This window comes from Cydia strobilella, chromosome 9 (genome assembly GCF_947568885.1).
Source record: "Cydia strobilella chromosome 9, ilCydStro3.1, whole genome shotgun sequence".
In the NCBI taxonomy this organism is placed as follows: Eukaryota; Metazoa; Arthropoda; class Insecta; order Lepidoptera; family Tortricidae; genus Cydia; species Cydia strobilella.
The window spans coordinates 18,094,548-18,113,294 of NC_086049.1; the positions used below are offsets into that span (position 1 = coordinate 18,094,548).

General features: G+C 40.7%; 2 protein-coding genes across 2 annotated transcripts in view; one reads left to right on the forward strand and one right to left on the reverse strand.

Annotated features, from left to right (window-relative positions):
• The window catches only part of LOC134744469 (cilia- and flagella-associated protein 52), a 34,061-nt gene extending 21,804 nt beyond the window's left edge, over positions 1-12,257 (forward strand). The window contains exons 3-10 of the mRNA XM_063678286.1: positions 681-826; positions 1,275-1,426; positions 6,072-6,216; positions 7,921-8,013; positions 9,116-9,259; positions 10,363-10,554; positions 11,241-11,394; positions 12,107-12,257. Of these exons, the coding sequence (XP_063534356.1) occupies positions 681-826; positions 1,275-1,426; positions 6,072-6,216; positions 7,921-8,013; positions 9,116-9,259; positions 10,363-10,554; positions 11,241-11,394; positions 12,107-12,180 (1,100 nt within the window). The 3' untranslated portion in view covers positions 12,181-12,257. The remainder of the gene's footprint in view (positions 1-680; positions 827-1,274; positions 1,427-6,071; positions 6,217-7,920; positions 8,014-9,115; positions 9,260-10,362; positions 10,555-11,240; positions 11,395-12,106) is intronic.
• Positions 12,258-16,653: 4,396 nt separating this feature from the next.
• On the reverse strand, positions 16,654-18,496 carry LOC134743933 (autophagy protein 12-like). The gene is made up of 3 exons (XM_063677564.1): positions 18,309-18,496; positions 17,564-17,700; positions 16,654-16,832 (listed from the first exon to the last, which is right to left on the reverse strand). The coding sequence occupies exons 1-3, from the start codon at positions 18,418-18,420 to the stop codon at positions 16,710-16,712; spliced, it is 372 nt and encodes a 123-aa protein (XP_063533634.1). The 5' UTR covers positions 18,421-18,496; the 3' UTR covers positions 16,654-16,709.
• Positions 18,497-18,747: the final 251 nt, after the last annotated feature.

The window sequence follows — 18,747 nt, forward strand, 5'->3', positions numbered from 1 at the left end:
TTTTGAATGTGAGACTTAAAAATTAGGCTGCCCTAGATGGTAATTGGTAACGCATTTTCTACTTCAAATACATAGTATAAAATTGACGTTTATATACAACACGTGTTTTGCTTTTTCCAAAAAGGTTCAATCGTGTCTTTCAGAAGCACAGTTTTGTTGTGGATTGCACGGAATATTTACTACAGACTAGTCGCGCTAAGTCATCACTCCTCATCATGAGAAGACTACTTTACCTCACAAATTTTTCCTCTATGTATCTATAGGTCATCATTACTTATCAGTGTTGTTTAATTAACATAACATTAAGTCCAACATGAGCAACTTCTTTTGCCAAGCCAATAGCCAAGAATACTTGACTACTATATATATATATTATATTTGACTACTAGTCAAATCCGTTTCTTTTTTCGAACTGTCAAAATGATTTTGCTACTATGGAATTTATATGAAACACTAGCATGTGACGTCACAATCAAATTACCCACTCTTTATTGTTTTATACGAGATTTAAAATAGAAATTGTATCTAAAAATAACAACTGTCTACGTTTCTCTATTAATCTTCTGGTGCTTTATTTCATGCATAGTGTAAAATAATTTATTTTAAATAAAGTCAAATAGGTACCCAATATCATCTAAATACGAGAAAAAGTACCTGTGTGAGTTGACCTCATAATTCAGGTTGGAATGACGGCACGATCCGCGCCTTCACCCCGCTCACCGGCCGGCTGATGTACGCCATTTTCAACACCCACAACAAGGGCACGTCGGCGCTGGCGATGAACTCTAGCGGCAACACGCTCATCTCCGGCGGATGTGAGGGCCAGGTACGAAATGTGGTGACCTATATGTCAGGTTGGAATGACTTCATCCCGCTCACGGGTCAGCTGATAACTAGACTAGTAGGAAACTAGTTTTCTACGTCCCTCTTGTAACTAATCTTCAGCCAGTGTACCACAGTCCTGTCAAACTAAGTCGACGTTTCGACACAGGTTTCACCGGTCGTGGTCGCGGCTAACTGACGTCCCAGCAAAATGTCAAAATAGAGATTTGTGTGACTACCCCACGAAAAGTGCATTTAAAGTTTGAGGTAGACATCACATTTTCATACCACCCACTACACAATAAATTCGCGATAAACCCGTTTGTAAATGTGACTTAATATGTGTTCAAACCGCGAAAGTTTTAAATGTTAAACTAAGTCGAGTGCATAATTATGTACAATTTTTTTCATCTTATTGGAATTTTACGACTGTAACAAACCATTTTCTCCAGGTCCGCGTATGGGACATAAAACCAGAGAAGCAGATGTTGAAGAAGGTGCTTAAAGAACACAAGAGCCCAGTATCAGCCATCCAAGTATCGCCCAACGATTGTGAGGCCGTCAGCGCTGGTACAGACGGGTCGTGTATCATTTGGGACCTGATGTAAGTTACATCCTCTCTAGTTGTTCCTATGGTGAGCTTAAAGAGCACAAGAGCCCCGTGTCGGCCATCCGACTGTCACCCAACTATTGTGAGGCCGTCAGCGCTGCTCTTCGGTCATCTGAGCAAAACAGGTTCAGATAGTATGCAGAAGCTCAAATGACCGTATGGCAAGGAAGCGTAGAGATGGACGTATATAGAGTGGCTTGAAGAGCAGTAGGTAGATCACTGGTGAAGAGTGTCCACAGTCGTCACGTCCCACAGTCATAATCATAGGGATACGACAAAGATGTTGCTCCTAAACTCTAAGGTTTCTACAGGTGTGCAAGTTTCAAAATTTTTGGAATATTAAAAACTTCGTGTCTCTTGAAAAAAATGTGCTCTTTCCGTCAGCAATCTTTCCGTCCGTCGTCAATAGGGTATTTGACTACTAGTCAAATCAGTTTCTTTTTTCGAACTGTCAAAACCATTTTGCTACTATGGAATTTATATGAAACACTAGCATGTGACGTCACAATCAAATTACCTACTCTTTATAGTTTTATACGGGTTTTAAAATAGAAATTGTGTCTAAAAATAACTGGTGTATACGTTTCTCTATTAATCTTCTGGTGCTTTATTTCATGCATGGTGTAAAATAATTAATTTTAAATACAGTCAAATACCCTGTTATTTAAAATTTTCTTGTTCAATGTTAAACGTTTAGTGTTCAAACATAGGCTATGGGAAAAGAAAAGCGGATAATCATAATCATAATCATAATCATTTATTGTATAATATTAATATTACATGTCAGTTATTTACAAAAAATATTGAATATAAAAGTTGATTAATAATATAGGCAATAATCATTAATATAATTAATTATAATAATTATACACTAGGTATAACTCATAATTTAAACTTTTAAAAATTCGTCGAAACTGTAAAATGTGTGCTCGAGAAGCCATTTTTTTAATTTCTTTTTAAAACAAGCTAGAGAAGGAGCCGAGGTGATTGACACTGGCAACCTGTTATATACAGTCGGGCACATCACGTGAGTTATCTTCTCCGATCTCGCTAGTCGGCGCTTTACCGGCAACAGCCTGTTCGGGTGACGAAGCACGCGGGCTGAGTCGGAGCGTTTTTTAAAATGGCACATATTTTTGTAGGCGTACGTGGCAATCTGTAATATTCTTAGGGACGGCAAGGTTAGTATACCAAGTTCCTTGAAGTAGGGCCTTACGGAGGTATCTTGGGACAGCTGCATCACCGCGCGCACGGCTCTTTTTTGGAGTCGGAACGCGCGCAGCCAGTCCGCGGCGCGCCCCCACAGCTCTGTGCCGTACTGCAGTTGCGAGTGGATGGTTGCAAAGTAGCACGTCCGCACCACATGTCTCGGCACGACTCGAGCGAGGCGGTGCATTGCGAAGCATGCACCCCCTAGCTTCCCACATAGCTTATCTATATGGGGAGCCCAGGACAGCTTTCGGTCGATTTCGAAACCCAAGAATGTGGTCGACTTTACCTGCTGCAAACATACGCCGCCAGCGCGAACCTTTAGAGGTCTCGGTGTGCGGCCACCGACTTGAAAATGGATAAAATGAGTCTTGGTTAAATTGAGCGCTAGGCCGTTTAAGCTAAACCACCGAGATAACTGGTTCGCGGCGTCGTTGAGACAGGTCTCCAAGTGATCCACATTTGGCGCCGTTATAACACCTGCAACATCATCTGCATACATTAGGATGTCGGCTGTTGTCATTGCTTCGGGCAGATCATTCAGTAGCAGGGAAAACAGAATATTCGAAACCGACGATCCCTGGGCCACTCCCATAGATGTAGTTAGCGGATCGGACTTAGCTAATCCTCCATCTCCCACCACAACTTGGGATCGGCTACGCAACGCATCTGTGAGGAGGCTATGAGCTTTGCCACGTATGCCGTAGTGTAGCAACTTGGCGGCGATGATGCTGTGGTCGGCCACATCGAATGCCTTGGAAAGGTCACAGCACAGCATCGCAACTTGCTGTTTCCTCTCCAGGGCATCCATGACCTTGCGTATGGCTTCACGCGCTAGGTCGGTAGTGCAGCGGCCGGACCTGTACGCATATTGCCGGTCGGACAGTGTATTTGTCTTATTTAAGAATGCTGCCAGTCTCTGACACAACCCATTTTCCAGTACCTTAGCAACGCACGGAATAATAGACACTGGCCGGTACGCATCCTCACATTCTCTTTTTCCTTTACCTTTGAAAAGGGGAGAGACCTTACTTATTTTTAAAGATTTTGGGTATGATCCTTCTCTAAGGCATAAATTATACAAGTGCGTGAGTACCGGAGATAAACTACAGGCGACCGCATTCAACAGATCCATGGATACGCCATAAATGTCTTTACTTGTTTTATGAGGTATCCGGGACGTTATTATGGTGTATACTTCATCGCAGGTGAAAGGAATAAGTCTTATGGACTGGTCTGCAGGGGCGCTCGTCGTGCTCAGCTGATCGCGCACTCGGTCAAGGTCAGCGCGGGGGGCTCCGCACGCCGTCGCGGCACCCACGAACCTAGCATTCATAGCATCTACCGCTTCTTTCTTTGTGCTATATTTTACGCCATTTGGATCCACCACGAGTTCTGTGAAGTCTACAGGAAGCCGTACATTTTTTCCTCTTTCTTTGTTTACTATATTCCACATAGTTCTGCACGAATTTTGTGTCACGGCCATCTGAGATGAGTAAAATTGCGTTTTACGTTCCTGAATCGCATGTTTATATTCAATATTCAATTTTTGTATGTAGTTTATTAACGCGTTATTAGATGGAAACTTACGTTCCAAGTTAAGGCAATCAGATAATAAAGATTGAATGTTTAATATGTCTTGAGTGATCCAAGATTCGGTCTTTTTCGAACGGAAATTTCTTTTTAATGGGAAGCAAGTATTTATTCTGTTAGATAAAGTATTATTCAACTGAGCTGATAGGGCTTCGGCTGTATGACCATTATTTGACACAAAATTCGCCCAGTTTATACTTTCCAACGCGGATATGAAATTGACGCGATTCATTTCAGAGTAGTTTCTGAATAAACGAAATGGTACAACAGGTTTCCTAAGTTGATTTGTCACGTCTAAACGCACTGCGTAGTGATCACTGATGTTCGTCACTACAGGAGATGCTGTAATCAGGCCTACCTCCACATTGGTGTATGCGTGGTCGAGTGCCGTGGACGAGGGCGAACTAACTCGCGTGGGAAACGTAACTTCGTTCCTACAGTCATAGGCTACCAATATATCCTCTAGATTTTTGCAGTCTACAGTTTTTTGTCCGATACAATTTATGTTCATATCACCTATAATGATAAAATTTTTATTAAATTCAATGACTTTCTCGAGCACACATTCAAGGTGGGTCAGAAAATCTTTCGTATGAATTAAATTAGTCCGATATAGGCAAATCACAATGAGATTATAATCTAACAAATAAACAGCTGATAGTTCACATACTAGTTCTTTAGATAAGTCAACAATTTCGGGTATGTTTACTGCTTTGATACTATTTTTGACATATATGCATGACCCACCGTGAAGAGATTGCTTACGACAAAAGGACGATACCAGAATATATTTGTCTACACTGATGCACTTTAAATTTACGTCAGAGAGCCAATGTTCGGTAATGGCTAGTACGTCGCATTTAAGGTCGGCACTAAGTAACACTTCCAGCTTTTCCGATTTGTTATTAAGTGATTGTATGTTTTGGTGGCATACGATAATCGGCGCATTCGATGCATCCTCATCCTGTGTGTGTGAAGTGGACGCGCGCGCAGGCGCGCAGTCACTGAGGCACTGTAGCGGTGGCGGGCTGCTCAGTGGTGGGGCCCCGCTCGGCGCGGGGACGGACGCGAAACCAGTCGGTGAAACGTATGCCGTGTGGCCACGAAGTCGGCGATTTCAACCGGTCGTATACGCTTTATACGATACCGTATACGATAGGTGCAAATGGTCGGAGGGCTTGTGCTAGTGCCGTTTTAGTGGGGGGTTGCACCAAACCATCTGTCGCCGTTTTAGCGTTCGCTAAATTTTATTGTATGGGAAGTTTCATAGTTCTCTGCTGCTTGACGTTGATCAGTCTATTAATAGAGTATTTGACTACTAGTCAAATCAGCTTCTTTTTTCGAACTGTCAAAACGATTTTGCTACTATGGAATTTATATGAAACACTAGCATGTGACGTCACAATCAAATTACCTACTCTTTATAGTTTTATACGGGTTTTAAAATAGAAATTGTGTCTAAAAATAACTGGTGTATACGTTTCTCTATTAATCTTCTGGTGCTTTATTTCATGCATGGTGTAAAATACTTTATTTTAAATTCAGTCAAATACCCTATTCTTAAATTTTTTCTTGTTCAATGTATAGGTAAGAGACACAAACATAGGCTATGGGAAAAGAAAAACGGATAGGTGCAAATGATCGGAGGGCTTGTGCTAGTGCCATTTTAGTGGAGGGTTGCACCAAACCATCTGTCGCCGTTTTAGCGTTCGCTAAATTTTATTGTACGGGAAGTTTCATAGTTCTCTGCTGCTTGACATCGATCAGTCTGATATTTGTGGTTGGTGCAACTGGTCCTTGGTACTTAGTACTGTAACCTCCATTAGAACCTCCCCAGGTCGCTATCTCGCCGGCAAGTGATGTACGCGAGCACGCTGTTCATGTGCGTGTGCTTCGAGCCGCTGGGCTGCCAGCTGCTGACGGGCGGCACGGACCGCCGCGTCGCCTACTGGGAGGCGGGCAGCGGGAACCTGGCCAGAGAGGTACCGACTACCGACTCTCAAACATCGACACGTAGCATATACTAGTCATAGACGCGCCGTCGCGCCGAGCGACCGGGCACCGGGGGTAAGAGAAACAATATTCATATCAAATTTGGGCAGCATAGGATTTTTTCTCTTTCACTCTTGTAAATTTCGGTATTTCGCCTTCTCCTACCTATAATGCCATCAAAGAGTGTCAGGCCCTTGTCAAAAATGGACGGCAAAGTCGACGTTGCCGGTTAAAAAATAGGTCGCGAAGTGCGTAGTTTATGTTCAGTCAAAAAATAATAAAATAAAATAAATAAAAAAGCCTTTTATTCCGACTCATTATCTGTTTACAATCTAAGGTTAAATCTAATCTCTAATCTAATTTATTATATTGATTAATTTTAACTTACATCTAAACACTATTGGTTTTATTTTTATTTGAATGAGCGGACCTCCTCGTGAGTAAAGGCCTCTCCCAGTTTGCGCCAACTCTCTCTGTCTTGAGCCTTGGTGTGCCAGTTGCACGGGACGTGCTTTGTTATGTCCTCTATCCACCTAGTTTGTGGTCGCCCTTGTCTGCGTTTGCCTGGTGGTCCTTTCCAGAGCGTATTTCGCTTCGTCCACCTTGTACTAGGTAGCCTAGCTACGTGTCCTGCCCATTTCCACTTCATGCCTATGCAGTGTTCCAAGGCATCTACGATCATGTTTTTTTCTTATTTCTGAGCTTTTTATTTTATCTAGACGTTTTAGTTTTAATATGTTTCGTTCCTGTGCTCTCTGGCAGGTTCTAATTTCAGTCAAAAAATTAAAAAGTTAAAAACGTCGCAGTCACGATTTTGAGACTGCTATGTTGCCAAGGGCCTGACACTCTTTGATAGAGAAAGATAGTCTTATTGCGAATCCTATAAGAGTAAAAGAGAAAAGACATCTATAACTACTTGTATATACTATGTCTATAAGATTTTGCTTCTATGGAATTTAGAATAATATGAAACACTAGCATGTGACGTCACAATCATATTACGTACTCTTTATAGTTTTATACGGGTTTTAAAATAGAAATTGTGTCTAAAAATAACTGCTTTTTACGTTTCTCTATTAATCTTCTGGTGCTTTATTTCATGCATGGTGTAAAATAATTTATTTTAAATACAGTCAAATACCCTATTATTTCACAAAATAAAATAGAGTCAAGAAAACAACCATTACCTTTAATACCTATCATGAATAGTATTATATATCTACTCTACTAACTGTAAGAAAGGAAGTGGAAAGAATGAGTGAAAGAAGGCTAACAAAGAGAGTGTATAAGGGAGAGGTAGAAACGGGAGTTGGAAGGGGCAGACCTCGGCGGACTTTATCTGATCAGATCGGGGAAATCCTGAAGAAAGGCCAGGTCAAGAGCACCCTAAACCGGCGAGCGTGTATGAGGAATGTTATGAAAGTGAAGGAAGCGAAAGAGGTATGTCAGGATCGTAGCAAGTGGAAATCCGTGGTCTCTGCCTACCCCTCCGGGAAATAGGCGTGATTATATGTCTGTATGTAGGCTTTTACCCGAAAGGGGCCCACATATTTTTTAAGTTAAATTATTATACTCTAATGTTTTTTATACTAATGTTTTTTATACTCATTTTGCTTGAAGTATGTGTGGAAGAAATAAAGCTTTATTATTATTATTTATTATGTATGTATCCTCATTGAATGTTTTGGTCACAGTTGGAGGCGAGCAAGGTCGGAGCAGTGAACGGACTCGATATATCAGCTGATGGTCACCTCTTCGTCACTGGCTGTAACGACCAGATCGTCAAGGTATTATGGTTTCAGCATAAGCATTAGCAATGGCATCAAAGCCCGACCGACAAGTTGAAAAATTGCCTAACCATTTTGACCGGCATAACAATCAAAGTCTGTAACTTAATGTCAAGTGTGTCGTAACGATTCGTAATAGTTACCACACTGCGACTGTGCTCAGTTTTGGTATCTTTGTGTAAAATTACGATTAGATCAGTGGTAATAGGTTCGCACACAATGCGACCAAATGATTTTCAGTAACTATGTGGTCGCCGTGTGTACACTTTGCGTTAGAAAGGAAATATAGTAACGTGTGCTATTTTACACACAACATAACAAAACATATAACATTTTTATTTATTTATTTATTTTTTACCACTTTATAATCTTACTAGCTTTTGCCCGCGACTTCGTCTGGAGTTAGTAATTTGGGTACGTTATTTTTTATCGATTCCCCATACAAACTTCCACTCCCCCTTTTCACTCCCTTCAAGGATGACTTTTGGGATAAAAACTACCCTATGTCCTTCCCCGGGACTCAAACTATCTCTATACCAAATTTTAACTAAATCGGTTCGGCGGTTTAAGCGTGAAGAGGTAACAGACAGACAGACAGACACGCTTTCGCATTTATAATATTAGTATGGATTACGGATACCTTTAAACGAGCAATTATTGTATTATATTTATATGTTTCGGGGATCTTGGAAACGGCTCTAACGATTTCGATGAAATTTGCTATATGGGGGTTTCCGGGTGCGAAAAATCGATCTAGCTAGGTCTTATCTCTGAGAAAACGCGCATTTTCGAGTTTTTATATGTTTTCCGAGCAAAGCTCGGTCTCCCAGATATTTACGTATAAGTTCTTAACCCAATCTATCGTAATGTTACTAAACTGTTTCGAAACATTGTGACCGCAAATGAGAATAAATATTAGGTTCAGTCTATTGTCTATTGCCGATCCACGAGACCCTTAACACATTCACTATTCCCAACGCACATGTGCGTTCACCGTCATACAAGTTTGTTCCTAGGCCACGCCCCCTGGCAGATGCGTTAATGGACGGCGCATTTGTATTTTGCTTCTACTCTTTTCAAATATAAAATGTTTATTTTCTAGATCTGGAAATACCAAGAGGGCATCTACACACACATGGGACTAGGGCATGCTGGAGCAGTGACATGTGCTAAGTTCTCGCCGGACCGACGCTTCGTCGTGAGCGCGTGTGCTGCCGGCAGCATCATCGTGTGGAGGACGCCTGAGGTTTGTTACAACAACAACACAACACAACACAACACAACACAACACAAGTTACAACTAGGTGTAATACCAGGACATCTACACACACGTGGGACTAGGGCCACACAATAAGTATTATCATACAGAACGGCCACGCCCCGCCCCGCCCCGACTCGCATTACCTCGCCCCGCGACAGCAGATTGACGGCCGTTTGCCGGCCGTTCAGTACTATTTTTAAGCAACTTACTCACACCATGACGCATGACGCGTGTACAGACGTGCAATTCACACATAGAAACGCAAGTGATTTTTGATGTATAGCATGTCCGCCCAGTCTCTCTATCAATCTTCGCGTCTCAATTGTCGTAGCGGACGTGAGCAAACGATTGTCATCTTTGGCTAGGCCTTCTGTTCCTATCTCAATCGCACGCGCTTAGTTATAGGTATTACTGTCCCGTCCATGATAGCGGTCCACTGTGGGAGCAGGACAGCTATATAACTTTATGCGTGCGATAGAGATAGGAACAGGCGAGTCAATGTACCAAATTATTCGTGATTAACGTCCTGCAGTGCATCATATTATTAGCTGTGGGCTTTCTCATAATTTTAAACTAACACGAAACTAAGGGTCGGTTGCACCAACTGTTTGTCATCGTTAAAGAGTTCGCTAAATTGTATTGTATGGAAAGTTTCATAGTAAACCGCCGCGGCGCGCCGGGTGACGTTGATCAGTCTGTCAAGTGCGGATGGTGCAACTGGCACTTAATCGTGTAAAAAGTAACGTTTACTTATCTGGATTAGTGGAATCAAGTGATTAGCAAATGTAAGGGAAAAAAACATCCCATCACATACCATCGGATGTCGTGAGTGTTGTGTGTAGGCAAAGTGACAACCCTAGCGTACAAGTTAATAATCAAGATCAAGTGCGGGTAGTCAGCAAAACCCGCGCAGCAAGATGTAGATACAATTCCTCGCCAGTCTGCCTGTGACCACGAACGTAACGTCACGTTCGAAACGTCAGACCATTAATAAACGTAAGTTTTTACGCGATAAGTCCCGTAATAGTTTAAAATTATGAGTGCAAATTGTGTTAGTTTAAATCAATATATTGTCGAATTCTCTTCAGATATATCTACAACCAGAGAAGCGATCGCAGCCATCGTCAGCCAAGCAAACCCTGCAAGAGAGCCAGCAGGGGCAGAAGAAGCCCCAGACCCTTCAAGAGGAGTTGAGACTGCCGCTCTCGGATAAACCGGAGCAGGAGAAGAAGAAAGCGTCCGGGGACCGGCAGCATAGGGTGCCCGCGGCACCATCTAAGGTCACATTTCTCCAATTGCTCATCTGAGGAAGTACCTCCACCTTACAGAAAACCGCAGCCAAATATCACTAGACCCTACTCATAGTGTTGTGTTCCTGCCGGTGAGTAAGGTTGCCAACGAGGGTGCGGTGTTAGGGTCGGCAACGCGCATGTAACTCCTCTGGAGTTGCAGGGGTACATAGGCTATGGAGACTGCTTAACATCAGGCGGGCCGTATGCTTGTTTGCCACCGACGTAATATTAGAAACTTATTTAACTTGCCCTGTTAGTTAGTGTGGGTCAAATCTTGTAACCTTATTTGACCCACTTCCCGATTTCCGATTGAGCTGAAGTTTTGCATGACAATGCAATATTATGATGACATGGAGCTGATCTGATGATGAAGACAGCTTCCTAGGATTTCAGGAAGTACCCTAAAGGTTTTGATGATCATCAGTGAGTGAGTGACGAAATCGGAGTTTTTTAGATATGAATTAAATCTAAAGTATAAGAGCTAATTGAAAATTTTTATGCTTAATAAGTCCACTAATGACATCATATTCCGAGAACTTTGTTTATCTGGTATAATCCAAACCCAAGTTATGAGGGTTCAAAGAAACGACGAAGCGCTTCGAGAAAAGGTAGGTAGTGCCCTTGCGTTCCGCCTTGCTCGTCAGATTTGACAACGTTTAATAATGTACATACAGGTGGAGAAGATAGAAGCGATGGACACGACACGCAGCAGCGTGCACTCGTGCTGTCCGTGCGACACGGTCCGGTCCGGCGCCGGGACCGCCGCGTCCGGCGCCGGACCGAAGCGCAGTCCGGCCGACTCCGGCAACAAGTGCTGCAGACCACCAGGTATTATACAATAGGGTATCTGACTGTATTCAAAAAAAAATTATTTAACACCATGCATAAATAAATAAAAATTATAGCAGTGAATTTACAGTGGTTACAAAATTTACTATGACAGTACCGCTCTATCTTATTATATCCTCTTTGGTAAAAAGAAACTGATTTGACTAGTAGTCAGCAAAGGGGGAGGGCCAGTCACAAACTTTGTGACATCACTTTAACTCATTTAAATTATTTTATTCGCCGTACAGTTAAATAACAAGTTTTTGGAACGATTAATCGTTTTTATTCTTTTAATTTACTTTCCTAATCAGTTTTGGGTTATAAAATCACTAATATTTCTGTTGTCAGAAATATTTTGGTTAAATATTAATTCGATTTGCCGATTTCCTTGAAAAAATGTGACGTCACACCGGAGGGGGGAGGGGTTTGCCAAATGTGACCAAGTGTGACGTAATTAATGGATGAACCCTTAGGTACCATATTTCTTTTATCGACCTGTATAAGTTAACATGGATAGGTCTTGTAAAAAAGAACCTTAAAGGAAAAAGATTACCACCAGAGACGACCCAGGACAGACGCTCCCCGATCCAAGTAAATGGGATATAAGGCTAGGAAGAAGAAGAAGAAGAACCTGTATAAGTTGTATAACTTAGCTATTTAGATAATAGCAATTTTTACGACTTGTTTGTATTATTACAATTATTTGTTTCAGGCAAAACGAATAACTTACCAACGAAGACGACGAGCAAAGAATTCGTCAGTAGAGGTGGGGGCGATAGAAAATAGCGATTTGCCTGCCTGCTTATTGCGAAATCTTTTTGACACATTCACTGCCAGGGACCCGGGTATGTCCTTAAACTATGTCCAAAAGAGAGGTATGGGCACTGTAAATAACATCTCGCTTTGTGTGGTAGGGCACAGGACAGCGTATGTCATTCCAGATCTAGAGCAGAGCCCAACTGGGGAGGTACCTCCACCTTACAGAAAACCGCAGCCAAATAACACTAGACCCTACTAATACTGCCGGTGAGTAAGGTTGCCAGAGCTCGAGGGAGAGGAGTGTTAGGGTCGGCAACGCGCATGTTACTCCTCTGGAGTTGCAGGGGTACATAGGCTATGGAGACTGCTTAACATCAGGCGGGCCGTATGCTTGTTTGCCACCGACGTAGTATAAAAAAAAGGAACCCGTCTAGTGGGCGCTCGTAACTTTTGCTCAGATGCCAGACAACTTACTAGGTGGGTTGCTGCTGGTAGCCATAGATATAAATAGGCTATGCCAAAGAGCCTACGTAACACATGACTGGAAATCGTATTATCTGAGTATTTCAAAAATTATCTAATTTTTACGTTTATTATTTGTGCTTAAAGCACAATAAATATTTGCAATTAACGTTCAGCCAACACTGGTCTCGCTAGTGGGAAAGAGTTGAGTTTAGGCCAGGATCACACTTGTAAGTTTTACTTACGTAAGTAGGGACAAAGCTATTTGCTAGAATGAGATAACGATATTCATATCTCATTCTGTAGTAGTATAAGTATAAGATTTTTCAACTGATCAAGCATCTACACGGACTGGATCAAGATCTGATACTGAAATTCTGCTCTAAAAACCTTGATGCTGGCAAAATTGTCCCAATGGACAGATGCCATAAGAACCAAGAACTGAACTGAACTGATTACGATACCACATAATAAGTTATCATACAGAACGGCCACGCACCGCCCCGCCCCGACTCGAATTACCTCGCCCCGCGACAGCAGATTGACGACCGTTTGCCGACCGCTCATATACAACTTACTCACACTATGACGCATGCCGCGTGTACAGACGTGCCGTTCACACATAGAAACGCAAGTGATTTTTGATGTATAGCGTGTCCGCCATGTGACGATTAGCACGTTGGCTACGCGCCCTAGTACCCGCCTATAGGGCGCTCGGCGTACACTGCGTTGATCGTTATGTGGCCTCGCCAACCCGCCTAGCGGGTGTGCTGCCTATAGATCTTGCATGGTTTTTGGAGTACTGTTTAATTTGTCTGGCAGTGAATGTGTTAATTTTAGCCAGAATAGATCTGACAATATTTAATCTAACAGACTGAAGTGTATATACCTCTACTGTATAATATACCTACTTGCTTATTTATATAAGTTTTGAAATATTTGATATTTTATTTCATTTCCTTCCCCTGATACTGACCTTACTTCTTTTCTCACCACTAAATAACAACCGTATGCGACATTGAAAAACCCTTATAAGGGGGTCATCCATTAATTACATCACACGTTTAGGGGGGGGGGGGGGGGGGTCAAGAAAATGTGACATGTTGTGACATGGGGGAGGGGGAGCCACAAACTTTGTGGCGTCACTTTAACTTATCTAAATTATTATATTCGCTGTACAGTTAAATAACAAGTTTCTGGAACGATAATGATTTTTAATCGTTTAATTTTCTAATCTGTTTTGGGTTATAAAATTACTAATATTTGTTTTGTTAAAAATATTTTGATAAAATATTAATAATACTTACTTAATTCTATTTGCCGATTTCTTGAAAAATTGTGACGTCACACCATGAGGGAGGGGTTTGCCAAATGTGACACGATGGGGTAAAAAAACCCTCGAAATTCGTGTGACATAATTAATCGATAACCCTAAGTGTTAACCGTAGGTAATAGGTATCTTAGGTACCTTAAAAAACCGGCCAAGTGCGAGTCGGACTCGCGCACTCACGTTTATCGTAAATCACGTTTGTTGTATGGGAACTCCTCTTAAATATTTATTGTATTCTGTTTTTAGTATTTGTTGTTATAGCGGCATCAGAAATACATCTGTGAAAATTTCAACTGTCTAGCTATCGCGGTTTATGAGATACAGCCTGGTGACAGACAGACAGACAGCGGAGTCTTAGTAATAGGACCCCAGATGATAATTATGATTTATAAAGTAACAAATAAAATACTGATGTGTTGACTAATATATACTTATAATAGTGACTAAGTTACATATCACATATAAAATAGCTTAAGATATAATATTTACAACTTATATGTGACATTTCCAACTAAAAGGTACCACATTGTCGGTTGTCGATGAGGTTGATTTCAAATTCAATCTTTATGGAAATAGCAACTTATTGACAAGCGACAATAAGTACCCTTTTGGTTGAGAACGGCACATATATTACTAGATTCTGCCCGCGTCTTCGTCTGTGTGGACTTAGTAACCGCAGCTAGAGTAAGAATAGCGCCTGGATAAAGTCTAATGGCAATCATTCAATTTGAGCATATGCTTAATTGCTTACACAAATTATCAGGCAATTCATTAATTATCTCAAATTCACCCCGCTTTTGACCCTCTTAAGGGATGATTTTTGGGATAAAAACTATTCTATGTCCTTCTCCGAGACAAACTATCACTATGCCAAATTTCAACTAAATTGGTTCTGCGGTTTAAGCGTGAAGAGGTAACACACAGACAGACAGACTTTCGCATTTATAATATTAGTATGGATTGATTGTAGGTATCCATCACTCATCCATCAGACATTTTCGATTCTAAGTTAGAATCTTGAGCGTAGCGAGGGAATCAAAAACACGAGATGTAAAATAACTTTGCTCTCGTGTTGCACATATTATTTTTGACCTCAGTAGTGAGAACATATTAAAGGTTAAAATGTATTTCGAATTTGTAATGTTTGTTTTTTTGTTTTTGTAATTTTGGAGACTCATTAAATAAATAAACTATTAAAAAAAAAAAAAATGTAGGAGTAGTTAAGTAAGTAGGTAGACTATTTGTAATAGACCCCGAAGTATGAAGTGGCAGTTCATGGCCTTCACTAAAATAAAAAGCTACTGTTTCACTCTCTGGAGTGAGGAAAGTCGCACTTTCGTCACTCCAGGGAGTAAAGAAAGTAGGCTTGTTCGAGCTGCTGAGGTGAAATAGTTATTTGTGCAACAAGAGAGGAAAGTTGGTTTTTCTTGCGAGTGTTTATTTTGAGTCCCGAGAAAGCGAACGATTCTATAATTAATTCACGAGCGATGCAAGTAATTCTAAGTTAGAATCTTGAGCGTAGCGAGGGACTCAAAAACACGAGATGTAAAATAACTTTGCTCTCGTGTTGCACACATAATTTTTCACCTCAGTAGTGAGAACAAATTAAAGGTTAAAATGTAATTCGAATTACACAGTTTTTTTTTATAAAAGTATGAATTGGCAGTTTATGGTCTTAACTAAATTAAAAAGCTACTTTGTGTCACTCCCTGGAGTGTGGAAAATTGCACTTTCCTCACTCCAGGGAGTGACGAAAGTAGGCTTGTTCAAGCTACTGAGGTAAAAAAGTCATTTCATAATTTCATACAAGTTTGTCGTTTTAAATAAACTTGCACTGCGTGTGCTATCAAAATCGTTGCAGACTTATCTTGGTCTAGCTCTCGAATTAAGATGGAAGTGGACGATCGCCCCGAAACCGCGTTTCCATACAAACATAGTCTTTCCCTCTCTGGATATTAACTTTATTGAAAATATTTTGACACAATTTTAATGTCTACATAGCTACAGGCATAGAGTAACTTATACTAGAGCGGTACTGTCATAGTAAATTTTGTAACCCCAGTAAATTCACTGCCATCTGTCGACACACTTTAAAACTAAAAATGAAGATTTATAAAAATACGATAAACTGTATTTAAATATAGATAAATGATTTTTTTTATTTGCATTAATTATTTTTATGATTTTGACCCATGTTCTTTCACTGATATGCGTTAAAATTGTTAAATAACAAACGAAACCGTCAACGCCATCTATACGACAGTAGGCCAAAGCTAGTAGCGCCCTCTGAACGAGAATCAAATTTTCTTGATTTTCGAGGCACGTTTTTTCCTTAGACTGTATCCATCTATTACGGAGTTATATCTATCTTTGCTACAGGTAAATCAACCACAGCTATGCCCCTTTCCTTTGATTTTCTTCGAATTTTTAATTATTATAATATTTATAATAGGAGCATTTAATATTTTGTATGAAAATGTTTTTCGCTCAGAAAATTTAAAAAAGTCAAACAAAGGGACATAGCTATGTTGAATACAAACATAGGTTAATATACAATACCTGAATTGTGTAAAAATATTTTCTATAATGTAAATGTCCCGGAGGAAAACGGGGACTATCTTTGCAAGGAGAAGCGGCCGTCCCCTTATTTTGTTTAAAAATGAGTGTAACTTTAATAATTTGGGAGCTGCTTTTTTGTAGCGGGTTGTGAGACTCTTATTAAGCCTATGGTCGTTATAAGGCATATATACTGAAGTATTTCCATTCAGCCCCACGCCTGGCTCTTGCAGTAGTGCAGCACCAGTTTACCGTCTGTACCAAAACACTCGTATAGGTTCTTCACTATCTGGTCCGGGGACGGCGCGAATGTCTGGTTCACGTACAGGAACTGAAAAACGTATATTACCGTTTAGGTTAACAGTGGCAGAAACAAGTACGACAAATACACTGAGAACTCTGTGACTGGATACAGGCATTATCAGTTATTTGTGCCATTTTCAATCATAAGGGTACTTATTGTCGGTTGTCAATAAGGCGCTATTTCCATACAGCTTCAATTTAAAATCAACCTTATTGACAAGCGACGATGTGATACCTTTTGGTTGAAAATGTCACATTTAAACTGCCTGCCTGCATTACAAATAATAATAACGAGTACAAACATTGTTATGGCATGTGTCCGGACCTCTCAGCAATAGCCCAATCTTTTGACCAGCCAAACTTCAATCCATAAACGGGTATACTATTAATTTTTTTTACAATAGTCCCAATGCCTGCTGCGGGTTCATGGGTGTCTATTGTTGCACCTGTGAGTGAACGGGTTCCAGCAGGCATTCTACATGACATTAAAGCTCTCCAAGGGGCCTTTACGTGGGTCTATATCCCCACGCAAGCCTATCAAAAGACCGGGATTTATAGGCCGGTGAAATGCAGAAACAGAAAAATAATAATAATAAATAATTTCGAACCCTGATTAAAACTGCACGACGCTATGCGCTTGGCGAAGAATATAAGCCTATAGAGGAACCTGGTCTTCAACTGAAGGACATGATGTCACGATCCTCAGCATTGAGGGACCGACTGAAGAAGTAGGTATATAGGTAGGAATGTGGTACATACAAGTCTCTCATCAGGTTCCAGCTTCAGGTACTTCTTGACAAACTCCATGATCCAGCCGATGGGCTTCTCTGCGTCCACGGCCCACTTCTTCTTCTTCATGATCGGAGCGTTGCCGGTTGCCTTCAATAATATGTCAACTGGAAAATTAAATAAATAAATGGTATTTGGGTGGCAATCTTACACAGATCAACCTAGTCTTAAACTAAGCTAAACTTGTACTAGGCGATGATATACAAAACTCATACACTCATGGACAAATTTAGAATGCAAAAAAAAGTAATTACTAATTGTGTAATTTCTTTAGGTGCTGGAAGGGGTCCATAAATTATATCACACGAATTTCGTGGTTTTTGACGCCTCCCCTCCTTGTCACACCTGGTCACCTGGCAACGCCCTCGCCCCTGGTGTGACATCACATATTTGGCAATTTATTTTCAACTAAATTAGCAAATCGAATGAAATATTATTATTTTTAAGAAAATATTGGGTGCATTACGTACGCTGACCAATACTAGCTTGAAACAAGCACCATTCTAGGTCTAATAACCTATACAAGGTAAATTGCAACTAAACTATGTTTTCATTATCAGTTGTGATAACCTCAACTTTGCATTGTCTTTTGTAATAATTTAATCAAACTAAGTAATAATCTTAAAATATCGAATAGAAGTGATGTTATGTAGTAAGTCTAAATAGCCTGAAATAGCAAAATTTGGTGGAATTACAGGAGAGTAAAGATGTTTACTTTTCACTTTATCCGATTTCACGGCGTCGCCATTATCTTTATCTTCTATTTTTAAAGTTTCCGTTGCGCTAGATAAACTCGCCGTGTTATCCTCTGATTTTTCATCACTCATTGTTATAAATTACACTACAAAATTTGAAAAATCTATTGTAATACAAGTAATTTTATATTGACCACAAAATACCACCCACAGTACAGTATCGGGTCTCGAGTCTATCTATCGGGTATCGATTTGACATTGACAGTTCATCACACATGAATATAGTTCGATTAAAATGGACGGCTTATTCAATGTCTCAAACTATTTAAATTTAAAGGTGACAGTAATATGTAAAGACCACACTCGTGCGCGAATTGCGGCGCGAAGCCGCGAACGTGAGTGTGGAGTGTAGTTCGCTAATCAGCGAAATCGACTCCACACTCGCGTTCGCGGCTTCGC

Excerpts from the sequence above, each read along its gene's own strand:
- LOC134743933 (XM_063677564.1), bottom strand. The coding sequence starts at position 18,420 with ATGAGTGATGAAAAATCAGAGGATAACACGGCGAGTTTATCTAGCGCA. Across the intron at positions 17,701-18,308 it reads GAAATCGGATAAAGTGAAAA|TTGACATATTATTGAAGGCA; the intron begins GTAAACATCTTT and ends TTAATTTTCCAG. Across the intron at positions 16,833-17,563 it reads TGGAACCTGATGAGAGACTT|TTCCTGTACGTGAACCAGAC; the intron begins GTATGTACCACA and ends TACGTTTTTCAG.